The sequence below is a fragment of the Vigna umbellata genome, chromosome 7 (assembly GCF_029865625.1).
Source record: "Vigna umbellata cultivar VRB3 chromosome 7, Vumbellata_1.0, whole genome shotgun sequence".
Classification (NCBI taxonomy): domain Eukaryota; kingdom Viridiplantae; phylum Streptophyta; class Magnoliopsida; order Fabales; family Fabaceae; genus Vigna; species Vigna umbellata.
Window position 1 is genome coordinate 35,727,333 of NC_142171.1, and position 17,503 is coordinate 35,744,835.

Sequence of the window (17,503 nt, forward strand, 5' to 3'; positions counted from 1 at the left end):
TGATTGGGACTGAGCAAGGTAAAGATTTTACCTTGGGGGTTGATGGCATTCTAAGATTCAAAAGCAGGGTCTGTGTACCCAGCAATTCGGAAATGAAGAGGTTAATCCTTGAGGAAGGTCATAAAAGTCGTTTTAGCATGCATCCTGCCATGACTAAAATGTATCAAGATCTCAAGGAGTCTTTTTGGTGGTCTGGTATGAAGAAAGATATAGCTTAGTTTGTTGCCTCTTGTTTAACCTGCCAGAAGGCTAAGATAGAGCATCAGAGACCTGGAGGTTTGTTACAGCAGCTTGAGATGCCTGAGTGGAAATGGGATAGCATAGCCGTGGATTTTGTTACCCATTTACCACGCATGGTTAGAGGTCATGATGCAATTTGGGTGATTGTGGATCGGTTGACCAAGAGTGCCCATTTCTTAGCGGTTAATTTAAGGATGTCGATGTCGAAGTTGGCGCAGTTGTACATCAAGGAGATTGTGAGACTGCATGGAATACCTTCTAGCATCGTATCAGATAGAGATCCGCGGTTCACATCTCACTTTTGGCAAACACTTCAGAGTGAGATGGGCAGTAGGTGCAAATGAGTCCAGCGTATCATCCCCAGACCAATGGGCAATTAGAAAGGACGATCCAATCACTTGAGGACTTGTTGAGGACATGTATTTTGGATCACTTGGGAGTCTAGGATGAGGTGTTGCCGTTGGTGGAGTTCACCTTCAACAATAGCTATCAGGCCAATATTGGTATGGCTCCATTTGAAGCCCTGTATGGAAGACGCTGCAGAACACCTTTCTGTTGGTTTCAAGAGGGAGAATATGTTTTAATAAGGCCCGAGTTAGTACAACAGACTACAGAGAAAGTGAAGCTGATTCAAGAGCGGATGTGTGCTTCTCAGAGTAGACAGAAGTCCTATGTTGACTAGAGACGTAGAACCTTGGAGTTTGAAGTTGGAGATCATGTCTTCCTCCGAGTAACTCCTACTACTGGCGTGGGAAGAGCTATTCGCGCTAGGAAGTTGTCTCCTAGGTACCTTGGTCCTTATCAGATCCTGAGACGTATAGGATCAGTTGCCTATGAGATAGCCATGCCACCCTGACTTGCAAACCTTCATCCAGTGTTCCATGTCTCTTAGCTTAGGAAATATGTGCCAAATCCGTCTCATGTATTAGAAGCTGAGAATGTTTAAGTCAGGGAAGATTTGTCTGTGGAGAATGTTTAAGTGTGTAATATGGTATATTTTTGGTTGGATAGAAATTTGGAGTTTTGTGGTTTTTAGGTCACTTTGAGAGGAAGTGAGGTAGTGATTTTCGGCATTTGAGGTCTAAAGCGCAATTGGGCTATTGGGGTAGTCTTAGCTAGTGTATTGTGACTTGCTTGAGCCACTAAATTGATCAAAATAGGTGCAAAGCAGTAGGATTGGGTTTTGGATCCCTAAGTTGGGAAAATTGGTGTTTTAGAGTTAAAATTGACTTTTAATCACTTTAGAATGGTAGTAGGAATGTTTAGAATCATTTAGATAAGTTTAATTAAGTATAAAACAAGAATTAAAGGTGTTAGAAGTTAGTAAAAATGGTTAGAAATGGTCAGGTTGGGTTCTGTTCGCAATTATGCATAATTCTGCAGAATTATGCAAAATTCTGCAGAATTATGCAAAATTCTGCAGAATTATGCAGAACGCTGTAGTTGACCGTTCGGTCTTGTGCTGCTCTCGGTCATAACTAGGTTGGTCTCTTTTGAGTCTTACCAGTTCATGACCGTTCGTTCTCTTAAGTAGCATTCGGTCTCTCAAGTAGCGTTCGATCTCTTAAGTAGCGTTCGGTCTCTCAGGTAGCGTTCAGTCTCTTAAGTAGTGTTCGGTCTCTCAGGTAGCGTTCGGTCTCTTAAGTAGCGTTCGGTCTCTCAGGTAGCGTTCGGTCTCTTAAGTAGCGTTCGGTCTCAAGTAGCGTTCGGTCTCTTAAGTAGCGTTCGGTCTCTCAAGTAGCATTCAGTCTCTTAAGTAGCGTTCGGTCTCTCAGGTAGCGTTCGGTCTCTTAAGTAGCGTTCGGTCTCAGGTAGCATTCGGTCTCTCTTAGTGAGCGATCCTGAATAGTGTTCGGTCACTTCTTCAGTCTTACCTTTTATGGACCATTCGGTTCTGTCTTTGGGAAGAGAGATATCGTTCGGTCTCCACCATTCACAGGGTGTTCGGTCTTGCTCATTATGTGTTGATGTTTTCTGTTCGGCCTATATTCCTATTTAATCCAATATACTATTTTACTTAATTGTTCCAGTTGCTTTAAGGGCTTATGTGTGCATTATCATGTTTGTGTTAAAGTGGAAAGTATTAGTATTGGACGTAATTCCATGATCCTCAAGGGGGGATACATGGTGGTGCCCTTTCATTGTGTTTAGAATGATTTGCATGGTAGCTCAGTCTTGGGGGTTTTCCTAACGCTCCAATGGTCTTTCGTTCTAAAGTAGAGAGGATTGATCCATGTGGTGAGGAGTAGCAGGACGTCCTAGTCTTGGGTGCTTCCAGTATGGCCCAAGGTGAGTGATAACGGACTAACCTCGTGAGTGTGGTAGGGTGAAACCCATTGTCAATGGCTTTGCAAAGCAGTAGAAGCCACCACAAGTGCATAACCTGTCATAGCTCGGCAATCATTCTAAGTCTGGACGAGTCAAGTTTAAGTGCCACAAGTCATGTTTGTCTAGTATAGTATAGTATATTTGTCTTTACCTGCATGTTGCCTATGACTGTTATAACATGATTTTTATATCTAGCTCACCCTTTCTTGTGTGTTTGTGTTTGCTTGGGTATGCTTTCTTTTGCAATGATCATCCACTTGGATGTGAGCAGAGATGGATGAGGTGCCTCTGGAGCAAGCTTTGGAGTAAGATGATGTCGCTGCTTAGTCTCCTTAGGATTCTCTTAGTATTTCTTGTATTTTGAATTACTGTTTAGTTGTTGAGGATTTCCTTGTGATTCCTATCCTTTTGAAATACTCTATTTGCATTTAAGTTTTAAATTAGGACTCATTCTGGGATGATTATAAGCTTAACTACCTTATTTACAGTCTATTATAATTGTCCTCTTTTATTTAAATGTGGACTCACTATATTATATGCTTCTATATATCTGAGATATCACATTCATTATCATTACTCATTGATAAAACATTATTACATACACAACACCATAGGACCTTCTGAAAAGTGTATGACTTCTATTTTCCTTTTGAAAAATTGGTGGTTCTTGTGATATATTTCTTGGAGATATTTCATACAAAATGCAGAAAAAAAAACTTGAACCAAAATAGCATTGGAATATGGTTCCCTCCTTGCCGCATCATCATTAAAATTAATATGCTAATAGTCATTAAAGCATGCGTGATTAGTACCAAATTGTTAATAATCAAATTTTTTTAATGTGTCCTTACATGCTCTGTGACTCATACTGTGTTAGTTCTTGGCAGTTCCAACGTAATCAGAGTAATTAAAAATAAAATATAAAACACTACGGTTAATTTATGTTGACTCATGATGCATCAGCATGCCCACCAAAGCTTAATCTGTGTGCTTGCTTTCTTTGTTTTATGTTAAATGCAAAATTTAATTAACATTAGTTGAAAACAAAAGTGAAATAGAATGACTTTTATGACATTTTCCATATATAATAATCAAACCCTTTTTGTTCACCAAAAACTATACCAAGTGAAATGGGAACAAAGGCAAAACTGAAGCGTAAATAGTAATCCAAAAGTGATTATGAAACGTGTAAATAAAAGAATGCAAGCACATCTCCAATTTTGATTGTTGAATGGATGTTTGTGATGGAAGGTGTGCCATGTATTAGATGTTCTGTTTCAAAGTTCTTTTCCTTTTGGAAGTCAATTTTGCAATCATACATGAAAGGCACACAAGATTTTTACCTTCAAATTTTCTCAAAATTATATAATTAAACGTAAAAAAAGGTTTAAATTAATATAGATACTAAAAAACAAAAATGAGAAAAGTAAACAACATAAATATTTCACGAAAAGACAGATTTTCAGACGTTTCAAGCTTTCGCATTTCAAGTTTTTACTGGGCTTTCTTGACAGATACCTTACAAATTCTAAAGTATTTGTTTTGTAATTAGAAAACTATTATAAACATAAAAGACAAAAAAATACTTTTGTCTTTAGAAAATATTTTATATAAATTTATATTATTTAATTAATGAGTTAATTATTTCATATTTCAATATAAATAAATATAGTGGAACGAAAGATCATTAATTATATTAAAGCGTAACAACCTTATATATAAATTTATATTATTTTAATTAGTAAAGTTAATTATTTTAGATTTCAACATAAATATAATTAATAAAATTCAGAATTATTAACTAATGTCAAACCTTGAAAATGACATGTGGAAGGTGAGGAACAGATGTCTCAAATAAACGAGATTGAGCATTTTATAGAAATTTCCAAACCCAGCTCATCTCATTTTTCTCAGAATCTATATCTCTCTAAAACTCAAGCCTCTATCTTTTCTCCTACTTCTCTCTAGAAATTTTTCATCTCCTTCCATCTTTTCTCAAACCGCCACTGTTTAAGCAATCTAGGAGTCAATATCATTTCTTCCACCGATCAAAAATCAAGCTTAAAGTCGGTAAGTTGATCCTTTTCTTAGAAATTTTGTTTCCTGGCACATGCAAGCCATGTTCCTGGTTGCATGTGTTCATTAGCTTCTTCTTCTTATTTCTGATCACTTTTCTGGTAATTTTGGGTTGGTCTTTTCTCACCAATCGGTTAAATATAGGTGTTCTTGGGATTTTCTAGTGAGAAAGCAAAGTCTGGAAAAGATTAATCGTTGTTCGGTTCGGTCAAAGAGGTAAGGGAAGCTAGATAATTTAATTACTTAGTTTTGATGTATGAAAATGTTGATTGATGATGTTGCATGTATGTGAAACTGAATGATTTGGTGTTCGGTGTTGTTGGTGGAATATTGATCTTGTGTTTATGATGATTGTGTTTCTGCATGATTATGGTTCGCCGAGTGAAATTGGAAGGAGGTGTGATAGTGAAAATGGGGAAATTGTGTTCGGTTTGAGTTTGGTCTGTATGGGAAATCTAGGTAAGTTGATTAAAGACTTTTAGAATTCGTAATTCACTCATAAATGTGCCAAAACACTAGGAAAATCTGATTCTTGGTCATTGAGTTTATGATTATGCAGATTGACTCTCAAATCTGTGATGAAACTCTCTTAATGATGTTAGAAAGGTTTAAACAATCTTAATCAAGTGTAAAGTAAGTATTTGATATATGTTTGGAGGATTAGAAATTGGAAGAATGTAGTGCAATTAGTAAGGATTGGTGTTGATCATAGTTCTGCAGTTATTCTACATAATTATGTAGTTCGCTGAGGGTCTTTAATTGACCGTTCGACTTTATCTGGTGCTCGGTCTTAACTTAGTTCTTCTATTGTGGATTCTTAGTTAATGACCGATCGGTCTGGTGTTAATATTTCATTGAATATAGCATTCGGTCTAGTCATGGCTCTTGAATTTAAACTGCATTCGGTCTGTTATAGGCCTTAACATTAATGAAAAGAATGATGAATTCCTAAATACAAGAGAGTGGATAGGATGAAATTGATAAACCCCAACAACATATTCATCCATATATTTCAATTCACGTGTTTTGTTTCTTCTTGCCCATTGATCATCACATGCATACATATTTACTTTTCAGCCTATTGCATTTGAAACTTACAACAATGTTTTCACAAGTCTTAATTCATCAATAAATCACATAACTGTCTAGGTCGTGAGTCCTTTGGGAGAACAATACTTGGTCTTACCAGGTTTATTACTTGATACGATTTGGTTATACTTACCGAGGGTTAATAAGTTCTTGACTCCGTTTCGGGGATCTAAGATTTGTTCATCAGTTATCCGTTCGGTCGTCTTTGTCTTTGCAATGATCACCCTGTGGGTGTGAGCAGTAGGTGAGGAGGGTTCTCTAGAGCAGGCGCTGACAGGAGAGGATGGTTTCCTCTAGAGTAAGATCGTTCGGTATTGAGTTGTTTTTTTTGTATTTAGTATAGGGTCGTTCGGTTGGTACACTTCTTGTATGACCAATCAGTCTACTCTTATGGGTTGTTTTAGTATAGGTTTCTGTAAAGTTTTAAATTTATAGTTATTTTAGGATAAATGTAAGTTAAACTTTATTCTTGTAACTGTTCTATTTTATTATAAATGTAAGGACTCTTAAATATAGTTTACAACTATATTTTTGGGATGTTACAATTATACTTTTCAACATAAACGTAATAAAATAAAAAACCATTAATTATATTTTAAACAATATCTTAGACACTTGTTAGCATTCCTCATAAATTTATTATATATGAATTATTTATGACAAGTAAATAATACAGGAGTTTCCATTTACGGTAACTTACTTTATTTCTTAGAGCCTGTGGTATTTGTATAAATCCAAATATTTATTTTAAAAACTTAAAAATGGACCATTCATTAATATTTTTAGAAAATTGCTTCAGGACTGCACCTTTTAACTCTGTTTTATTTTTTATTATTTCCCTAGTTTTAAGGAATCAGTTTAGGTTTGTTATTTTGATTCATGCATTTTATTTAATGGCTTAATTCTAGGAACACATTGTTAGTGGGTAGTTATTTTTAAATTTTATAAATTGTAACGTTTCCTGATTCAATAAAAGAAGTTTTTATTGTTCTCCTTCCATATATTTTCCTTCAATATATTTTCCCGTTCCTTTTTGTTCATTTTTGTTCTCTTTTAAAGAAACTTTGCTTTCTTATAAACACCAACAATTGGTATCTAGAGCTTTTTTTCTTACGGGACCTTAGAATGGATTCTGAAACAAGTTTTTCCCAAGCAACTCTTCCAATTTTCAATGGGGGAAAACTATGATCTTTGGGCTGTTAAAATGGAGGCTTACCGAGAAGCTTTGGATCTTTGGGAAGCCATAGAAGAAGATTATGAAATCTTTTCGTTGCCTGACAATCCCACTGTGGCCCAGATCAAAAATCATAAGGAGAAGAAACCCAAAAGGCAAAAGCAAAGTCATGTCTTTATGCTCGCATTTCTGCAACCATCTTTACTAGGATCATGACTCTCAAATCAGCAAAAGCAATTTGGGATTATCTGAAGAGAGAATATACTGGAGATGAAAAAATTCGAAGCATGCAAGTGCTTAACTTGATGAGAGAATTTGAACTTCAAAGGATGAAAGAGTCTGACACAATCAAGGAGTATCTAGACAAATTTTTGGGTATTGCCAACAAGATAAAAGTATTGGAAAGTAATTTTATAGATTCCAAAATTGTTGAGAAAATTTTGGTGACCGTACCAGAAAGGTATGAAGCATCTATTGCTTCTTTGGAAAATACAAAGGATATTTCTAAAATCACTCTTGTTGAAGTGATACATGCCTTCCAGGCCCAAGAGCAACGATGATTGATGAGGAAAGATCATGCTACTGAAGGTGCTCTTCTAGCCAAGAGCCAACAAGCAAAAAATTACAAGAAGAATCATCCAGCTAGCAGTCAAAGCAGTGCAAATAATTACAACAAAGGAAAGGGTGAAAAGAAAAATTACCCTCCTTGTCAACATTGTGGCAAAATGGGTCACCCTCCATTCAGATGTTGGAGGAGACCAGATGCCAAATGCATAAAGTGCAATCAAATGGGACATGAAGCAGTCATATGCATGAGCAAAAATCAATCACAAGAGGAAGAAGCTAAAGTTGTTGAACAGGAGGAGGAGGAAGATCAATTATTTGTGGCCACCTGTTTTGCAAGTAGTGAAGAAAATGAAAGTTGGCTAATTGACAGTTGTTGCACAAACCATATGACCTATGACAAGGAGCTTTTCAAAGATTTAAAGCCAACCAACATCACCAAAGTCAAAATAGGCAATGGTGATTATATTTCAGTCAAAGGAAAGGGAACTGTTGCAATAACAAGTTGCTCAGGTACAAAGCTAATTTCTGATGTCCTTTTTATACCAGAAATTCAACAGAACTTGTTGAGTGTTGGCCAATTGATTGAAAGAGGCTTCAAAGTCTCTTTTGAAGACAATTTTTGTTTGATTAAAGATGCAACTAGTCAAGAAATTTTCAAAATCAAAATGAAAGGAAAACGTTTTGCTCTAAATCCATTGGAGGAAGAGCAAGCTGCCTTTCCTGTCAAGGAGAACATAACAGAAGTTTGGCACAAAAGGCTTGGGCATTATCATCACCAAGGGCTGCTGAAAATGCAGTATAAGAAAATGGTAGTTGATTTTCCAGAACTTGATGATCAAATACCAACATGCAAGACATGTTAATTTGGAAAGCAAAAAAGAAATCCATTCCCAAAGTCAACATGGAGAGCCACTCACAAATTGCAGCTCATCCACACGGATGTTTCAGGCCCTCACAGAACACCTTCCTTAAAAGGTAGTCTTTATTTTATTACCTTTATTGATGACTTCACCAGAATGTGCTGGATTTTTTTTCTTAAAGTTTAAATCAAAAGTAGCTCAAGTTTTTTGGAAGTTTAAGACAAGAGTTGAGAATGAAAGCACCTGCAAAATTCAGATTGTAAGATCTGATAATGGGAAGGAGTATACTTCAGCAGAATTTGGCAGGTTTTGTGAAGATTCAAGCATAGAGCATCAGCTTACATCTCCTTACACACCTTAACAAAATGTAGTTAGTGAACGGAGAAATAGATACATCATGGAGATGTCAAGATGCATGTTGCATGAGAAGAATTTGCCAAAAATGTTTTGGGCAGAGGCAGCAAATACAGCTGTGTTTCTTCAAAACAGGCTTCCAACAAAGGCAGTGAGAGAAATGACACCATTTGAGGCATGGTATGCTTATAAACCATCTCTAAAATTTCTTAAAGTATTTGGTTGTTTATGTTTCACTCACGTTCCACAGATTAAGCGTGACAAGCTTGATAGGAGAGCTTCACCAAGCATTTTTATAGGCCACAATTCTGTTAGTAAAGCCTATAAAATTTTCCAGCCACAAACTGGAAATATTATTGTCAACAGGGATGTTCACTTCATGAAGGATGAAGAGTTGAACCTGGATGATGCAGAAAAGAAGGGTCAAAACATGGCAGAACTGAAACTCAAGTTTTCCAGTTCAACCATTGAAGAAGAAGATGATGACTGGCAGAATCAAACAGTGGATGATGCTCCTGTGAGAGGAACAAAGTTGCTCTTAAATGTTTATGAAAGGTGCAATATTGCCTTATGTGAACCTGCTGACTATGTAGAAGCAAAAAATGATCAAATGTGGATAAATGCAGTGGAGGAGGAGTTGTCAATGATAGAGAAAAACAAAACTTGGATCCTAGTGGATAGGCCTCAAGACAGGAAGGTAATTGGAGTCAAGTAGGTGTTTAAAACCAAACTTAATGTTGATGGCTCAATCAACAAACACAAAGCTAGGCTGGTGGTTAAAGGGTATGCCCAAATATTTGGTGTTGATTATTCTGACACTTTTGCTCCTGTTGCTAGATTGGACACAATCAGGTTACTCCTTGCAATAGCTGCACAAAAGAGCTGGAAAGTGTTCTAGTTGGATGTAAAATTAGTCTTCCTAAATGGTATCTTACAGGAAAAAATTTATGTTGAGCAGCCCCAAGGATTTGTGAAGGAAAGTGAGGGAGATAAAGTATATCTTCTCAAGAAAGCTCTTTTTGGTCTAAAACAAGCTCCAAGAGCTTGGTATAGCAAAATTGATGAATATTTGCTGAATTTTGGATTTGAGAAAAGTCTATCAGAAACAACCTTGTATGTCAAGCACAATGACACTGATATTCTTATTGTTTCATTGTATGTTGATGGCCTACTAGTTACAGGAAACAATATAGAGCATATTCAAAACTTCAAACAGGAGATGATGAAGGTGTTTGAAATGACAGATCTTGGAGTTATGTCCTACTTCCTTGGCATGGAGATCAAGCAAGGGCAAGGTGAAATTTTCATATGTCAGAAAAAGTATGCAAAGGAAATACTAAAAAAATTTCAAATGGAAGAATGCAAGCCAATAAGCACTCCAATGAATCAAAAGGAAAAGCTGCACAAAGAAGATGGTGCTAACAAAGTTGATGAAGGATATTTCAGAAGCTTGATTGGTTGCTTGATGTACCTCACGGCAACAAGGTCTGATATTTTAAATGTTGTAAGCATTTTATCTCGATTCATGCATTGTGCAAGTGAATTGCATCTCAAGGCTGCCAAAAGAGTGATTTGGTATGTAAAGGGTACAAGTGATTTTGGTGTTAAGTTCACATGGAGCAAAGAATTTAAGCTGACAGGTTTCTCTAATAGTGACTGGGGAGGTTCTATGGACGATATGAAAAGTACTTCAGGCTACTTTTTTACTCTTGGATCAAGTGTTTTCTCTTGGAGCTCAAAGAAGCAAGAAATTGTGGCTCAATCCACTATAGAAGCTGAGTTTATTGCAGCAACAACTGCAGTCAATCAAGCTTTATGGTTAAGAAAGATTTTAATGGATTTAAGTCTGCAGCAAAAAGAAAGTATCAAGATCTTCGTTGACAACCAAGCTGCTATCGTTATTTCCCATAATCTTGTATTTCATGGGAAAACTAAGCATTTCAACATCAAGTTGTTTTTTTTAAAAGAAGTGCGGAAAAATGAATTTGTGACTTTGATTTATTGCAAGTCCGAAAATCAACTTGCAGTTTTATTTACAAAACCACTTTCAGGTAGCAGGTTCGAGCTTCTAAGGAAAAAGATTGGTATTTGCAGCTCCTAAAGCAAGAAGGAGTGTTAGAAAATTGCTTCAGGACTGCACTTTTTAATTCTGTTTTAAGGAATCAGTTTAGGTTTGTTATTTTGATTCATGCATTTTATTTAATGGCTTAATTCTAGGAACACATTAGTGGATAGTTATTTTTAAATTTTATAAATTGTAATGTTTCCTGATTCAATAAAATAAGTTTTTATTGTTCTCCTTCCATATATTCTCCTTCAATATATTTTTCCGTTTCTTTTTGTTCATTTTTGTTCTCTATTAAAGAAACTTTGTTTTCTTATAAACACCAACGGATATATACCAAAGTTGATAGGTTAAAAGGGTTGTAAAAGTATGTTTACATGAATAATTTAAAAAGTTTCGATGGCGTTAAATAGCTATTAATATAATTGTCTATATTGTTATGAGAGGTACACATTTTGTTTTCTTCATCAAGAGTCTATAATTGAATCATGTTAAACAAGTTTATATTGAAAAAAATCATTGAAAGAGACAAAGTTTATTTCAATAATTGTTAGATGTCTAAAGATCTTTCTTTTAAGAATATCTTAGTTTAATTTAAATGTTTCTTTAAAAAAAGAAAAGGTGAAGATTCGATGTGGTCCCTTATTCAACGTAGTATGCATTTGAGAAAGAAAAATGTTTACCCAACACAGATGGAGAGAATCTGAGAAAACCAAAGCATATTCCATCTTCTGCAGTAATAAAAGGAAGAAAAAAAAAGTATTTTTAGGCTCGTAAAAATGACTCTATTTTTCTATATAAAGCCACCTCGATATGCACCCTTTATGATAAAACCCTGTGACTCTTTTTGATCCATTTTTCATTCGCTGTGGTCTTCCTCTTCCTCGTACACAGGTACCATATTGGATTCCAACCACTTGTTCATTTCATGGGTCGTGCCGAAGTCATATGCTTCATGCTTTCTGGTTCCCCACGTGTTGTGTTTCAAAGGGCAGTTTTTTCAGTGTGGTTTGTAGTAATAGTATTTGTATCATCACCCTGCACGTGTCATCCATTCGTCGTATCATACAAGTCAATTTCATCATTAAATGCGGGCCGTGGAAAGAACTTATGGATGTTGTGTTGATTTGTCCCTTGGTTTTAGTTAATAGTTTTCATTGGTGTTGTTTGTTTTTTTATTTGTTCTTGTGGGGTTATTGGTTGGCTTTTCATGATCTCAGGCGAAGGGACTGAAAGTTAACAATGGCGAACCGGAACATGGAAAAGATGGCATCCATTGATGCTCAGCTTCGGCTATTAGCTCCTTCCAAAGTGAGTGAGGATGACAAACTGATTGAGTACGATGCTCTACTGCTGGATCGGTTCCTTGATATTCTGCAGGATTTACACGGGGAGGATCTGAAAGAAACAGTGAGTTTTTTCCACTCTTCCTACTTTGATGTCTTTGTTGTTAGATTTTGGTTTGATTTGGTTGCACATTGCTTGGTCTCTCTTGTCTCTATTTGTTGTGAAAGTCTGATACTGGTTTGGTGAGAAAAAGCATGGAACTTGTATGCACAGATTTTGATTACTGGGTCAGGGGTGTGGGTTTGGAGAGTTTTTATGGGAAAATAACTCTTGATATGTTCTTGTAGCCATGAGAAAGGTCTTTCTTCTCATAATGGATTCTAGAGGGGTATATTCATTGATCGAAATCATGTAAACAATATTTTTTTATTTTATATTTGACTCCGAATCTAACTCACTCTCAATAGCTAATTCATATAATTTTCATAGAGTGAGGATTGTTATGCCACTTATATAAACCTTTTAAGTCATATCACACTGTTCAATGTAGGATTTTCAACATACATTTGAGGGTAAAATTTAAAGAATGAAACATCTCTTTGAGGTTTGGTAATGGCCTAATACCAGGTGATTCAGTAGACCCAATAACAACAAGTTTTGTATACATTGTTTGCGGGGAGTTTCAACAAGGTTGAATATGTGTTTGACTTAACTCCAAGGATAAAAAAAGTACAAAACTTGACCTACTAGATTTTGACTAGGGTGCACTTTTTGTCTTAGTGATTGAATGTCAAGTACTATGTAGAAGGTAGATATGTGATCAGTAAAATAAAGGAAACAATCTGGGGATATCTCGTCAAAATCTTTAGTTTGGCTGATTTATAGTTTACCATGAGTTAATAACATTCCGGAATTTATGTTCTTTAACTTCTCTTCGACATTTATGTAAATGCTTTTGTGCAGGTTCAAGAAGTGTACGAAATTTCAGCTGAATATGAAGGAAAGCGTGACCCTAAGAAACTGGAAGAACTTGGAAATATGATAACTAGTTTGGATGCAGGGGACTCTATTGTTGTTGCCAAATCCTTTTCCCACATGCTTAACTTGGCCAACTTGGCTGAGGAGGTCCAGATTTCTCGCCGCCGAAGGAACAAGGTGAAGAAAGGGGATTTTGCAGATGAGAACAATGCAACTACAGAATCAGACATTGAAGAAACTCTCAAGAAACTTGTATTTGACTTGAAGAAGTCTCCTCAGGAAGTTTTTGATGCACTAAAAAACCAGACTGTTGATCTGGTTCTTACTGCTCATCCTACTCAATCAGTTCGTAGATCTTTGCTTCAAAAGCACGCAAGGTTTGTTACAAAAATATCACAGCTTCAGTATTCAATTTTGTACTTTCTTTGTTTAAGTTGGTTCAGGACACCAAAATTGAGCTTTCTGGTTTTGATCTGCATTGCAGGATAAGGAATTCTTTATCTAAATTGTATGCCAAAGACATAACTCCTGATGATAAGCAGGAGCTTGATGAGGCCCTGCTAAGGGAGGTAAGTATCAAACCACAAGGATTTTCTTCGTTGGTTTAGCAAACTGCATTAACCATTCTATCACATCAACGCCTTTGTTTGGGGTTTATTCTGCAGAAGAAGAAATGTTCAAGGTGAAAAGAAACAAAGACTTCGTTGAGTCAATGACACTGTTGACAATTTTCTTTTTGTTACTTTTGTCTATGTTGTGCAGATTCAAGCTGCCTTCCGTACAGATGAAATCAAGAGGACCCCTCCAACACCACAAGATGAGATGAGAGCAGGGATGAGCTACTTCCATGAAACAATTTGGAATGGTGTTCCCAGATTTCTGCGCCGTGTTGATACAGCTTTGAACAACATTGGAATTAAGGAGCGTGTACCTTACAATGCTCCCCTCATTCAATTTTCTTCTTGGATGGGGGGTGATCGAGATGGTATTACTCTTATTTGAGATGAAAAAGTAGTACTACATATTATCTTGGAATAGTGGACAAACGGAAGAAAATGCAAATTTTATGTTTCAATATGATACAGGTAATCCAAGAGTAACTCCTGAGGTGACAAGGGATGTTTGCTTACTGGCTAGAATGATGGCTGCTAATTTGTACTATTCCCAGATAGAAGATCTCATGTTTGAAGTAATCCACAGCTCTTTCATACTTTAAAAGTTATAATCGTGGATGGTTTATTACTGTTGAATCATTTTTCTGATTTTCCTTCTTGTTTCTGTAGCTCTCTATGTGGCGCTGCAACGATGAACTACGCGTTCATGCAGATGAGGTTCACCGGTCTTCTAACAGAGATGAAGTTGCAAAACATTATATAGGTGTTTACCACTTTAAACTCGGTGGATGTGTTATATACTTTATTTTGTATGAAGCTATAACCAAAGGGTCACATCACAATGGAACAAACTGCTGTCTATTTTCTAAATGGTGAAAATATATTGGTTAGTTTACTTATGTGATGATCTTTTTTTTTTTGTGCAGAATTTTGGAAAAAGGTTCCCCCAAATGAACCATATCGTGTGGTACTTGGTGAAGTGAGGGATAGGCTCTATCAGACTCGTGAGCGTTCTCGCCATTTACTAGCGAATGGGTACTCTGATATTCCAGAGGAAAACACTTTCACCAGTGTTGAGGAGGTGCATCCATTATTTTTTCTTTCAAGTACTATTACTCGCTATGTTTTCGTGTTAACGTTTAGTTATTTAATCCGTGGATAATTTTGCAGACACTAACTATAGTTAATTTGTGTAGTTCCTGCAACCTCTTGAACTATGTTACAGATCACTGTGTGCTTGTGGTGATCGAGCAATTGCTGATGGAAGCCTCCTTGATTTCCTGAGACAAATCTCCACTTTTGGACTGTCGATAGTGAGGCTTGATATCAGGCAGGAGTCAGATCGTCACACTGATGTGTTGGATGCCATCACCAAACACTTGGAAATTGGCTCATATCTTGAATGGTCTGAAGAGAAAAGGCAGGAATGGTTGTTGTCCGAATTAAGTGGCAAAAGGCCACTATTTGGACCTGACCTTCCTCAAACTGAAGAAATTAGGGATGTTTTGGACACATTTCATGTGATAGCTGAACTTCCACCAGATAACTTTGGAGCCTATATCATATCAATGGCAACTGCACCATCTGATGTGCTTGCAGTTGAGCTTCTGCAACGTGAATGCCATGTCAAGCATCCATTAAGAGTTGTGCCACTGTTTGAAAGGCTAGCTGATCTAGAGGCTGCTCCTGCTGCTTTGGCACGGTTGTTCTCTGTAGAATGGTACAAGAATAGGATCGATGGGAAGCAAGAAGTGATGATTGGGTACTCAGATTCAGGAAAAGATGCTGGAAGGTTTTCTGCAGCATGGCAGCTATACAAGGCTCAGGAGGAACTTATAAATGTTGCTAAGAAATTTGGTATCAAGCTAACCATGTTCCATGGTCGTGGTGGAACTGTTGGAAGAGGAGGTGGTCCTACTCATCTTGCTATTCTGTCTCAACCTCCAGATACAATCCATGGATCACTTCGTGTGACAGTCCAAGGTGAAGTTATTGAGCAGTCATTTGGAGAAAGACACTTGTGTTTTAGAACACTTCAACGTTTCACTGCTGCCACTCTAGAACATGGCATGAACCCCCCCATTTCTCCAAAACCAGAATGGCGCGCTTTGATGGATCAGATGGCTGTCATTGCTACTGAGGAATACCGATCCATTGTGTTCAAGGAACCACGCTTTGTTGAGTATTTCCGCCTGGTAAGAACCACATTTAGTAAACACTTTAAGTTCTTATTAGATTACAACTTACACGAGAGTTTATTCATGAATTTGATGTATCATGCAGGCTACGCCAGAGTTGGAATATGGCAGGATGAATATTGGAAGTCGACCAGCAAAGAGAAGGCCAAGTGGAGGCATTGAAACACTGCGTGCAATTCCTTGGATCTTTGCATGGACGCAAACAAGGTTTCATCTTCCAGTGTGGCTAGGCTTTGGAGCAGCATTTAAAACAGTTATTGAGAAAAATGCTAAAAATCTCAGCATGCTGCAAGAGATGTACAACCAATGGCCCTTCTTTAGGGTCACACTTGATTTGGTGGAAATGGTGTTTGCCAAAGGAGATCCAGAAATAGCAGTTCTGAATGATAAGCTCCTTGTTTCAAAGGATCTCTGGCCTGTTGGGGATCAACTGAGGAGCAAATATGAAGAAACCAGGAAACTCCTACTTCAGGTAATCATATGCTACAAAAAACCTTCAACATGTTATAGCTTTGAACTAATTCCAGAAAGAACAAAACACGGTTTTTCACAAGAAGGTGATATTTGTTGTTTTTTGGTGAACCTGTAGGTGGCTGGACACAAGGAGATTCTTGAAGGGGACCCCTACTTGAAGCAAAGACTCAGGCTTCGAAACTCTCCCATTACTACCCTCAATGTTTTCCAAGCTTACACATTGAAACGCATTCGTGATCCTAACTACCAGGTGAAGGTGCGACCCCGCATATCAAAGGAGACTGCAGAGACAAGCAAATCAGCTGATGAACTCATAAAACTGAACCCAACAAGTGAGTATGCTCCTGGTTTGGAAGACACCCTCATTCTCACCATGAAGGGTATTGCTGCTGGCATGCAGAACACTGGTTAGGTTTCACCCATTTTCTCTTTCATTTGTATCAAGATATAGCATAAAGCACTGAAAACTGAGTGCTGTCTTTTTGTTTCTACACTTTTTTTCTTTAGTTATGTTACCCTCCTCTTTGTACAATTTGGTATGTTGCTCTAGAATTCTACATGAGCCAGCTACCACACAAATGAGTCAATGTCATTGATCGTGTCATGTTTCAATGTCGAAAGTGTGCTTGGTTTGGTCCTCATACCACCTTTTTTATCTGGCTTCCAAGACCTACGATGTCATGTTTTGTTCTATGAGAAATGATAAACATAATTACATTGTGCGCTACACCTATCTACACATTCACATGTTGGTTAACCTAGTATAAATATTTTGGTTAAATTAGTGTAATTGTAGGTTAATATCTCAAGTAATATATCAACTGTAAGGGTTTAAACATTGCATAGCCATTAAAAGTTCTTCCGAAACCCTATAATTGTAACACCCCTTACGGAGTGCCACTAGAAAATAACAAAATCCAAAATTTTACGCCAGTTTTTTTTTTCTTTTAAAAATAACATTGCGGAACTAAACCTCAAAAGTCTAAACGTCTTACAACATAAGGTTAAAACCTTACAAATATCAAATTCATTATTCAAAAACATAAAATTACTTTAAAACATGATAAATTCCCCATAGCTATTCCCATAACTCTCGTCGTGCTACTTCATCTCTGCCTCATCTGCAACGCCATCTACTCCCGTACAAGTACGATCATCGTAGATGGAACCACAACCACAAAAGGAAAGGGTGAGTAACT

General features: G+C 36.9%; 1 protein-coding gene and 1 pseudogene across 2 annotated transcripts; both read left to right on the plus strand.

Moving 5' to 3' along the window:
- The first annotated feature begins 6,858 nt into the window (after positions 1–6,858).
- On the plus strand, positions 6,859–8,337 carry LOC148195852 (uncharacterized; annotated as a pseudogene).
- A 3,173-nt stretch (positions 8,338–11,510) lies between these two features.
- LOC124822808 (phosphoenolpyruvate carboxylase) lies at positions 11,511–17,031 on the plus strand. 2 transcript variants are annotated; one of them, XM_047294873.2, is made up of 11 exons: positions 11,511–11,647; positions 11,974–12,163; positions 13,004–13,395; positions 13,503–13,587; positions 13,781–14,003; positions 14,104–14,207; positions 14,302–14,395; positions 14,559–14,713; positions 14,829–15,827; positions 15,916–16,302; positions 16,420–17,031. In XM_047294873.2, exons 2-11 carry the CDS (start codon positions 11,996–11,998, stop codon positions 16,714–16,716), a joined length of 2,904 nt encoding a protein of 967 aa, XP_047150829.2. In that variant the 5' UTR covers positions 11,511–11,647; positions 11,974–11,995; the 3' UTR covers positions 16,717–17,031. The 2 variants fall into 2 exon arrangements, with proteins under 2 accessions (XP_047150829.2, XP_087950228.1); XM_088094102.1 differs by lacking the exon at positions 11,511–11,647 and having other exon boundaries at positions 11,877–12,163.
- Positions 17,032–17,503: the final 472 nt, after the last annotated feature.

Excerpts from the sequence above, each read along its gene's own strand:
- LOC124822808 (XM_047294873.2), top strand. The coding sequence starts at position 11,996 with ATGGCGAACCGGAACATGGAAAAGATGGCATCCATTGATGCTCAGCTT. Across the intron at positions 13,396-13,502 it reads TTGCTTCAAAAGCACGCAAG|GATAAGGAATTCTTTATCTA; the intron begins GTTTGTTACAAA and ends TCTGCATTGCAG. Across the intron at positions 15,828-15,915 it reads TTGTTGAGTATTTCCGCCTG|GCTACGCCAGAGTTGGAATA; the intron begins GTAAGAACCACA and ends TGTATCATGCAG.